Source organism: Mercurialis annua, linkage group LG3 (genome assembly GCF_937616625.2).
Source record: "Mercurialis annua linkage group LG3, ddMerAnnu1.2, whole genome shotgun sequence".
NCBI classification, from domain to species: domain Eukaryota; kingdom Viridiplantae; phylum Streptophyta; class Magnoliopsida; order Malpighiales; family Euphorbiaceae; genus Mercurialis; species Mercurialis annua.
In genome coordinates, this window is record NC_065572.1 from 55,549,954 (window position 1) to 55,561,366 (window position 11,413).

At 32.2% G+C, this 11,413-nt stretch overlaps 2 protein-coding genes across 2 annotated transcripts; both read right to left on the reverse strand.

Moving 5' to 3' along the window:
- Positions 1–377: 377 nt before the first annotated feature.
- On the reverse strand, positions 378–5,155 carry LOC126675372 (alpha-glucosidase-like). The gene is made up of 5 exons (XM_050370006.2): positions 4,923–5,155; positions 3,649–4,343; positions 2,447–2,677; positions 1,583–2,229; positions 378–1,437 (listed from the first exon to the last, which is right to left on the reverse strand). The coding sequence occupies exons 1-5, from the start codon at positions 5,147–5,149 to the stop codon at positions 553–555; spliced, it is 2,685 nt and encodes an 894-aa protein (XP_050225963.1). The 5' UTR covers positions 5,150–5,155; the 3' UTR covers positions 378–552.
- Positions 5,156–10,791: 5,636 nt separating this feature from the next.
- On the reverse strand, positions 10,792–11,413 carry LOC126671150 (60S ribosomal protein L27). The gene has a single exon (XM_050364867.2). It carries the CDS (start codon positions 11,358–11,360, stop codon positions 10,953–10,955), a length of 408 nt encoding a protein of 135 aa, XP_050220824.1. The 5' UTR covers positions 11,361–11,413; the 3' UTR covers positions 10,792–10,952.

Consider the following 11,413-nt stretch of genomic DNA (forward strand, 5'->3'; position numbering starts at 1 on the left):
GGTCTCCGGTTTAAACGGTTCGACAGGCCGGTCCAGTCCGGTTTTTAAAATACTGGTTTGTAAAGGATAATAGTTTGAGTATTTTCTACCACAGTAAAACTACTATTGCATTATTTTATGGTGTAGTATTTGAATAAGCTATATAGTAAAGGTTTAATATTTATTTTAATCGGACCAAACCAAAATTTTCAATTAAGTCAATTTGTGAAATTTCAGTTAAACCAAATGAGATACCCTTATGGAGTATGTCAAATGGAATTGTACTAAAAACAAAACACTACAGGTTCTTGCTTAACACAATCCAAGTTAACATGCTTAGATCAGGCCTGAAATAAAATTCCAGGAAGTTATTGAACATACTAACATATCACAATATATTTCTCAAATGCATCAATAGAGCAGGAAATTTTAATAAACCTGTCAGGAATTTGCAGATTATCTACAAATTTCCAACTTAAAGTACTAACTGTTAACAATACAGCTTATCTACAAATTATTCCAGCTAATTTATATAACAACCTAGAAAATAAATAACATTAGCTCAAATCAGAATCAAACTCCTACCACCAAGTTAAACTGCCCCCCTATTGGCAACCACAGTCTTGTTATGTCAACGCTCCGAAAATGTTCGCTGCTTTCTGCATGAATCTTTGGAACTGAAAGTTCATTCAAATTCGACCCTTCGGTTATGTATACCTTATGCGATGATTTCGGTTCTTTATCCTTCTCCAATCCTATGAAAGTCACCCTGTCAATGATCAAATTCTGATCCAACGCGTACCTTCCATTCTCGACCTTCGATTCAAGGCGAACAATGCCATCTTCTCTTTCGCATCTAAATCTAACCATACTCCAATTCTTTCCTTTTGCCATCATTATTTCATCTCCACTGTCCAAGTATAGCTCCCCAGTTGTGTATTGTTTGTTGCTGTCGACAACTACCAAGAGATGAAAAGGCGTCATTCGAGCAGCTTTTGTAGTCATTGCTTCCTTCTGCATAGCCAGAATAGTACCTTCTCGCACGTGAACTTGTGGTCGATCAGCAGGCGCGTCGAGCAAGACATATCTTCCTGATTCCACAATAACTGATTCAGAGTAGTTAAACAGGCTGAACCAGTTTCCTTTAGGGAAGTATACGTTCATTGATATTACGTTTGGCTGGACTATTGGCGATACCATTACGCCCTTTCCGATTAGAAACTGAGAGTTGATGTCATAGGTGTTGATATCTTTAGGGAATGAGAAGAATAGAGGCCTTGCAATGGGTGTTCCTTTCGCTTGTGCTTCGAACATTAATGTGTAGAAGTACGGAAGGAGTTGATAGCGAAGACTGAGAACCTTCCTGGCTGATGCAGCAACTGAATCCCAGAGATAGAGCTCTTGACGAACAGAGTTTGCGTCCGAATGATCTCTTGCAAAGGGGTAGAAAGCACCTAGCTGCATTTACCAAAAAAACATGGAAAACTAATCATTAGTACAATCAGATTTTACTTTCTATGCTACTAAAGGCCTAAAAAATGGGAGAAATCTCTGGTTTCAGTCTCACAATCTACAAGTTATTAGCAAATGCAATTAAAGTTACCTGAATCCAACGGCGGCAGAGTTCTTCAGTAGTATTTCCAGCAAAGCCACAGATATCAGCACCAACCATTGGTATACCAAAGAGACCAAAGTTCAAAATGGATGGGATCGAGTTAGCTAAATCATCAAAAGTTGAAGCAATGTCTCCTGTCCAATGCGCTGCATACTTGCCGGAACTTACAAAAGTGGATCTAGTAAGCACAAATGGCCTTTTACCAGTCATTTCAACTAACACCTCATGAGTTGTTTTTGATTCCAATAGTCCATACAAATTATGGACATCATATTCTGGAACATTTCCATAATGTGCACAAGTTGCTGGAATTGTCCTGTTATTAATTGGACTTTTACATCCTGCATTGTTGATCTCGTAAGGAGGATTATCAAGAGTAGAATCCGGAGTAGGATCAGAAGTTATGAAATTGGATAACTCATTCATATCGAGCCAGATTCCGTCAGCAGGTAGCATATCGTGAAACCTTTTGATTGATTCATGCCAGAAGGATTTTGTGTTTGGGTTCAAGAAATCAGGGAAGTAAACTTTTCCAGGCCAAACCTGTCCTTGATAAGGAACGCCATTGCGTTGTATATATACATCAGCATCTACTCCTCTAAGATATGTGTCATATGTATCATTAATACCAATACCTGTGCATAAAACACCACAATTATTCCAGATTACTTTTCTTTATATTGCATCATATGATGGTTCTACAATATAGCTATAGTTTCGCCATATTAACCATCTCCAGGCTTCATTCCGTGCAATCTAGACCTTATGTTGCACGGAAAATTGTCGAGCCTAGCTACTACCACAAGTGTAAGAAGTACAAATGAAAATGGTATGTGTTTGAATGGTACTTACCAGGATCAACAACAACAACATACTTCTGACCATTTCCGTGAAGATTGTTAACGAGAGCTTGCATTTGTTTTGCAGGAAAGTTAACAGGATCAAGAGTGAAATCCTTATGAGAATCCATGTAATCAATATCTGTCCACATAACTTCAAGTGGTATGCCATTTCTAGCATATCCATCGACCACTTCCGCAACATCAGCAGCACTCTTGTACCCATTTCGACATTGATGAAACCCTGCAAATGTAAAATAAAGCAAAGACTGAATACTATATTCAATATCTACATTTTATCTACATTTTATCAAATAGCCTTTAACTCATTGTATACGTATTTGACTCTAAAGCAAGGACACTCCTGCATTGAAACTGAGGTTATGAGTCCCTGTAAGTATAGTTCAGAGGTAGAGACAAATGTTCAAACCCGAGAGTTTCAGATTCGAACTTCTCTGCAGTAGCTAGAAAAACTATGCTTATGACATACAAGATAATAAAAGAAATTTGTGCAAGGAAAATACAAGGCTTATTAGATATCAAACTTTTATCACTAATTTCAATTTAGTAATGCAGCAAAATGGCAGCATAAAGTTAATTTATATCTTAAGCTATCGTCCATGTAGGGGTGTAAATCAGACCGGACCGAATCCCAAACATTATAACTTTCTATAACAGAACCGGAACAGAATTATTTTGAAATTGGACCGTAGCCGACCCGAAATATTCAGTCGGTTATTTCGGTTAAGCGAATAACCAAAGTTCATTAAATTTAATTTCTGAAAATTTAAATAACATAAAATTAAATAAATCATCTATAGTATTAAATTCATAAACTATAATTAATATACTACTGCAGGGGTATAAATAATATCCAAATCCTTAAAATTTACAAAAAAAAACTTGAATATTAAAAAAAAGTACAAAAAAATTTTGAACTGTAAAAAAACTATAAAAATAACATTATATCTATATATAATTCGATTAACTCGCTCGGTTTGGTTAATTTGTAAATTCCATACCGAAAACTGAACCGAATCAAAATAACCAAAATTTTTAAAATTCAGATCCATAATCTAACCGAATTAACTGAAAACGGAACCGAATTAAAATTTTAGTTTGGTTGAATCGGTTAATTCGGTTATTTACTATACACCCCTAAGTCCATGATAGGCTAATAAACCAAAATAATAGAATATGAAGAATGGTACTCACCAAATGACCAATAAGGCATAGGTGCAGGGCGACCAATAACTCTCGTATACTGCTCGATCACCATGGCAGGTGAAGGTCCAGCAAAGAAATACAAATCAATAACACCACCAATTACCTTAAAACTAATCCTATCATCATCATAAACCACATCCATGCCATTACTATTCAGCAACAAAACTCCATGAGCTGATCCTGCAGGCACCGATCTCACGTCCATATAAAACGGATGCGAACCATACAGATTCACATCCTTAGCCGAGCTAGCAGTGTCAGAGTTCCACAGAGTTAGAGTCTGATCAGGCTGCAGTTTGAACGTGCTCTTAGTGTGCTCGCCGAGGCCATAGAGATTGGACCTGTTCTGAGGAAGTGAGGATGTGAGCTGGATATATTGGTCCTTGAAGACGAGCAAAGTGGCCGGGTTTGAAGAGTCGGGTGATGCGTCGAAGAGAAGATCGCCGGTGGATTTTCGGGTGATGGAGAAGCCGAACGGGGAGGTGCTGTGGAGGGTGAAAACTAGGTCTGAGTGTGGACTGGAAAGGACTGGAGTTGAGAGTGGAGGAGAGTGGTTGTTGTGTCTGTTTGAGCGGGGAACCGGCGAGCGGTGGATTTTCCGGGGGATGATATGGTTGGGAAGCTCCCATCTTTGGTTGTCGGAGTCTGTGATTCTGAGTCGTATGCTGTCCTTGGATTCGAAGCTGCATTAGTAGAGCATGTCAATTACTATAAGCAAAAATATTTTTTAAGTGGCGATAAAATGGCCAAAAGCTACAACTATTGCAGATTTCTAATAATTAATGTAAATAGTGAATCAACAATATATTAATTATTAAAATTGTTAATTTATTAAATTTATAAAAAAAAAACTATAAAACTATAAAATTAATATCTTGTAAATAATTTACACTATAAATTGAATATAAATACAAGTATTATAGAAAACAACTAAATAGACTTCACCATTGCTAAAAATATATTCACTTGATCACGTTTTATGTTTTAGCATCATAATATAATTAAGTGTATTAATTCATCATCATATATAATTCTTTTCTTTTAAATTATAAGATGAGAAATTTACAATTTTACATGATAAATAATGCTTGCCTGAAAATGCATCCCTATTAATAAAAGTCTTTAGGTACATATACGAATCTCAAATTCGAATCTCCATCTGTAGTGTTGGTGGTGGGTTATTAAAAAATAAAAATAAGATGATGAATACATTATTTAAAACATTGTATATATTATTAATCACATAATCAAAATAAACATACCTGGCAAAAAGATTAAGATTTGGAATATCAGGTCCATAAACAGAAGTAGCCTTGAGAAGACTGAGCTCAGCTGCTAAAAACTTGCCTGCTACTTTATCAGTAATACGATTTATTCTATAGCCATACCCAATTGGTTCATCAAGCTCATATGAGGATGATAATCCAATCAATAATGTTATAATTAATGAAAATGTTTTCTTGAAAATCCCCATTAATTTGTAGAACATAATCACTAATCTTCTTATTAATTTATATCCAAAAGGAAACAGCAACTTCACATGAGCTCAACCTCCACGAGAATTATGACTATATTTTAGGTGCACACACACTACATTTTAATAAGTCAATGTTTCAGTTATTTACTTACTTTTTTAATTTATTTTATTGAGCATTAAATGATTATTTATTAAATTTGTCAACAACAAAAAAAAACAATGCTGCATGCATGCTATATATTGATGCACAAAAATAATGCTTTCATTCAACAAGATGAACACAAAGTTTGGTGTTATTTTAATTTAATAGATTCAAAAATATTTTTGAATTTTTTTTAATATAATTAGAGAGTGGGGGCACCTATGGAAAAAATTGAACTCACGACCTTAGTAGAATGTTGCGCAACGCTTATACCATTTAATTAATAGGTCATTGGGAATATTTAAAGTGTTAAAAGTAATTAAATTAGCAAAAGTTAAAAAACGTTCTAGTGAAGTAATGGAGTTTGACTTCTCGAACAAGACCTATAAAACAGTGTAGTTAGATAGCTGACCGGAAGCTGATAAACATTTTAAAGTCAAAGTTACACTTCAGAGCAAGACAATATAATTATAAAAGCTTTATATAGATATAATGAGTAATTTAATAAACTAGTTTCGCATTACGTGCTATGCACGTGTCTCGTAACGTAACTCGTCAATCTACATATTAATAAATTTATTATAATTATATCAATTTTTTATTTATAATTAATATTAAATTAGTTAATAATTTTTATAAAAGTAAATATAATATATTCGGATATTAAAATTTTTTTCATACTGAATTTATTCTTCTTTTAGTTTTATACTAAACATAATTAAATAATTAACTTGATTTTATTAATAATATCTTAAAAATAATAAGATAAAAATTTAAATAATAATATATTGACCAAATGCAGTATTTTAATTTTGTAGTTAAATCAAACTAAAAGATAGGTAATTGTACTAATTTGGAGACAATTTAGTTATTTTTTACATACTAAAAATAAAAACTAAATTGGAGATAATTTAACTAACTATTCTAATTAGGACTTTAATACAATAGTGATTAATTAAACTATTAATTAGTTAATGACTATAAAATATTTATTTAGTAATAAACTGAAAAGGATTATTCAATAAATTTGCATGTCCCCCCTCCCCCATTCGTGCTTTTATATATAGTATAGAAGTATAGATAAACAGGTATATCTCAAGTTTTTTATATAAAGGTAGATATAACATACCTATTAATTAGGGTTACTTACAGATGTATACAAAAAAAGTACAAGTTATTTCATGCGGTACAATTGTTTTTAGTTTAAATAACATGTGGTATATCTTTTTATTAAAATATTACATGTTATACCTACTGACGCATGAACATGTACACCAGCTGTGCTGGTGCACATGCTCCACTAACGCGTGGGTCAGCTAGCTATTAATTTTTTTTTTACTTTTTTTATTAAATCAAATAAAATTTACTTATTAATATATAAATTTTAACTCACATTTAAAATAAATGGTTTTTTTTTTCATCTTACCTATTTATTTATTTCTTTAAATTTTAAAATACTAATATCTTAATAAATTTCAAAATACAAATATTTATTTACTTATTTAATTTTAATTTTAATTTTAAAAATATAAATATATTAATTTTTAAAAATATAAAATATACAAAAAATATTTTTTTTTCGCCTCATAAAAATAGAAAAAAATACACTTTTTTTGTCATATAAAAATAAATATATTTATCATGTATGAATAATGTATTAACGATTTATCTATTTAATACATTTTAAAAATATATTTATTCTGTATAAGTTATGTATTAGATATGTATTGATTAAGTATGTATAGGAGGTGTATCAAATATGTATACGAAATATATATATGTAAAACATGTATTAAAATTTTCGACAAGTTTCTGAGATGTATAAAAATATCAGTAATAACACCTAAAAAAAGATATAAAAATAAAGAAAAGGTTTCAAACAACGAATATGTATCAAATATGTATTAGATATGTATCAAATATTTATTGTAGATGTATCAAACATGTATCAGAAATTCATTAATATATTATGTATCAAATATACATCGGTTGATTCAATTAAATTTTCAACAAGTCTTTAATATGTATAAAAATATTAGTAATAGAATTTAAAAAAAGATATAAAAAATAAAGAAAAGGTTTCGAAAAACGAATATGTATCAAATATGTATTGGAAATGTTTTGAATAGTTATCGGATATGTATTGGTGATTCATCGAATATAATTTTTAAAAACTAAATATATATCGGTTGATTCAATTAAATTGATAAAAAAATAGCAATTTAAATTTTTAATTAATTAAATTAATTCAATTTTAAATTATTACATCTAATTCGCTTCTTGATTCAAGATTTAAAAAAATTAATATATTTTAATTAATTCAATTATTTATATTTTTCAAATTTAAATTAAAGTTAATATTTTTTAAAATTTATTTAAAACAAATTAATTTTTAGCATAATTTAAATAAATAAATACATAAATAATTATTTATGAAAAGAATTATGTAAATAATATATTTAATAAAATAAAAAGTATATATTTAATGGCTTTTGAATTGTCCAAATTTGAACAATTCAAAAGACCTGTGTGCTTTTGAATTGTTCAAATTTGAACAATTCAAAAGCTGCACTAGCAGGTCAGCTATACTCAGTGCACCAGCTTGGTGCACTAGATAAAGCGTCAGAAGGCCTGACGCACGCTGACTTGGTCAAATAGTGCGTATTTATTGTAATATTTTGGCTTTTTTTTAGCAAACATGTAATTTTTAGGGGAAAAAGATATTCATGTTATTTGGGCCCGCTTTTAGTCTATATGTATAATTTTCTCTATTATTTATGATTGGAATGTGTCTCTAATCCGATATTGTAGTAAAATTCTCTAAGTGTTTAGATCCATTTAGAATTAAGTCTTCATTGACCAATATCACGGGTGAAGATAATTTTAAAACATGGAGTTTCATCTTGGATACAATGATTTGAAAAATTATTGCACGCAACCGTTGCGCCATGTCATTCATGCAACAAACCGATTGCGCGTTAACCATGTGGAAAAAATCATAATAAAAAAATTAAGTAATAAATGAAAGATTCTCTATCGCAAATTCCTATTGGCTTGTTGTAATTATGACATGGCACATCTAATGCATGGGATAAACACTCGATTCATTTAGATGTGTGTTTTAATAAGTGTAATTGTGACGGACGAATTTGGAGGATTCAATGCCCCGGACGCTTTTCTCAGATTCGGTCTGCTTTTCCCTAGACTTGGGAAAAATGTGGTTCAACCCTTCAATGGACTAGTGGTTTCTTATGTTTTAGCCCATAATGTACGAGATCCACCATTTACTTCTCCATAAATATGTTAATTTTAACCAAAAAAATATAACTCAAATGATATAACCATTGGACAACAAATTGCTAAGTCGTTAGTTCAAATACTTCCACAAGCATTCCCCTCTCTAATTATTAAAAAAAATATACTAATGTTACGGAGTATTTACACCCGTTCTTTAAATCTGTTTATAAAAATGTTTGTCTTTAAGCAAACCTTGTTCTTTTGAGCGAACCTTTCCTTTTAGAAGAATGTGCATACATATATGTATGGGAGGAAATAATGGCGGAACCGATCACAATCTGATATAGACTCTAGCTCAACTTATCATCGGAATTTTTTTAAAAATGACTACAGTAAAGATAAAGCTAGAGAGAGGTTAAGCTCAAATTGCTGAAGGATCAAAAATGAACTAAATAATTCATATATTATTTAATACGGACTGAAAACAATTCTGATTCCGTAGACATTTGTTATATTCAAGCCCTCTTGCTTGAATCTCGGAGTCCTTTGCTCGGATTTTAGTATTGCTCAAATTCCTATATCACATATTCAGGACTTATTGATGTCGAGGTCGTTATATCCCTTGCTTGGGTCTTAAAGTATGATTATATTTTGGCTCGCTAGACTCGGTTGTTATTCCTGAATGTATTACTATCAAGCAACACGGCAATCAATTGATCGTAGGCTTCAGAATTTATTTTACATGCTCACTAGTAAACCCCGTTCAATAGCTCTGCGTGGTCAACAAGCTCATGGCAACTGTAATAAAGACCTATCTTTAAAATGTGGTATTCTGAGTTTTAGAAATGTATAATTACAACAGCAAAAGCTAAGAAAGTATTCCAATATATCTCACCCAAAAACCAAAACTTCTGAAAAGAGTCAGTTCTCTTTTCTCCCCTTCCAAATAGATATATATGTAGTTTGACTGGTTTCAAAGAGTATTTGGCATTGTAATTAGGGAAAAGGGTTTTTAAATTATTTTACCATTATTCAAAAAAAAAAAAATAAGCTTGTCCAAAATATAGGGATGAGAAATATAATCATATGAACGAAAAACAGAGGGGAAAAAAATCAAATCCTGCATCATTGTTATGTACCATGGAAGGACCTCTCAATTTCTAACTACTAACAAGCAAACACGCTCTTTGAAAAATGTTAATTCTAAAAGCAACTCATTGTCTAATCTCTCCCTCGAACAAAAAAATTCCAAGCAGCTGAAAAACATTAGTAATACAGAGAAGCATAAATGCTGCAACATTCCAATTAAACTGTTAATACTAAACTCATTCAACACAAAATGGGGTTTTAAACTAAGTTTAGTATCGATGAAAGATAGACCAGACCAACCCTAATATATTGAATTTGGAACTACCAATTGCTAACAAGCAAGAACATAAACTATTACAATATGCGGTCAGAAACCGCAAATTATTCATCCCTACACTGGCCTTCTCTATAAAACAAATAGTCAGTCACTGGACATCTATTGAAGTTATAGTGATATTGCGACAAGCTGAAAACCCTAACTTTTTCCAGATAATAATAAGAAATTAAAAAACAATAAGCTAGTTTGAGAAAGCTGTATGAAACTAGGCATTAGATCAACATGTAGCAATTTTCAGACAGGTTACGAACCATTTGAAATACCATTAAAAACAAATGCCATGAATGGTCACTACTAAGCTTTGATAAAACAAAAGGCAAGATGTTGAGCACAGAGATGAGGTACATCAAGCCTGATGTTGAGCACAGAGATGTAAGTTTCTACAAAGAGATAAACTACTCGACAGAAGTTTCATAAAACCAGGCATTAGTGACCATCAATACTTTCATTTCGCTCAATACTTTCATATGAACAACTTCCTTGAACACAAACAACAACAAAAATCAATGAAAGAACAGCTAGAAGAAAAAAAACATAAATCAACCACATAGCGGAATAGTCATAAACAAGCATGATTTCCTTGAATAAGAGTGTCTAATGCGCGACAAATTGAGCCCAAGTTAATGCACTCAAACAGCAATTATCCGCCTAAGAAAATGTTGAACCATCCAAATTCACGTATCCTGATTTTAATACACACCCATCTTATGATATCCAGTGGATAAAACCTGATGTCTGCAATCCAGTCTCCCTCATACAACATACCATATAAAGGAATTTCCAACTAAAAAATATGTCGGAAACCGCATTACGACTTATCAATTGAAGACTTAACAGTATACTACACAATTAAAGGAAAAACTAAACTGCAAATCCATTCAATTCAAACTACAAATGCAACAGATAAAAAAGTTTCCATTCAAAATTGTAACATAATAATAAAAATGGCATCAAATATTTTACCAAAATAAACCAAAAACATAACATAACAACATCCCCACAGTACAGATTTAAAACCTGAGCTTAGAAAAGAACCAACGATTCTTCCCAGTTTTGAACCGCTCTTCGAACCGCTTCTTAATCTCTTTAGCAGCAGTCACCTTCTTATCCTTGGAAACCAAAGCATCAGGGGTAACGGCGTCTTTCAAATCAACGTCGAGAGTGTACCTCGTCGGCATCAAGTGGCTGTAGTTAACCACCTTCATGAACGCCTTCACACGCGACTTCTTTGCCGTCTTCTTGGCTGAGTCCTTCTTTATCACCTTAGCTGGGTACTTGGATATTCCGGCGACCAGGCAATGGCCGTAGGGACGGTCGCGAGTTCCGTCGTCGAAGGATCTGACGATCACGGCTTTCCGGCCGGCGTAGCGACCTTGCAGGAGGATGACGGCTTTGTTGGTTTTGAGAAACTTCACCATTTTGCTTTGCTCTCTGGTTTGGCCGTCTAGGGTTTTGTATTTCAATAAATCTG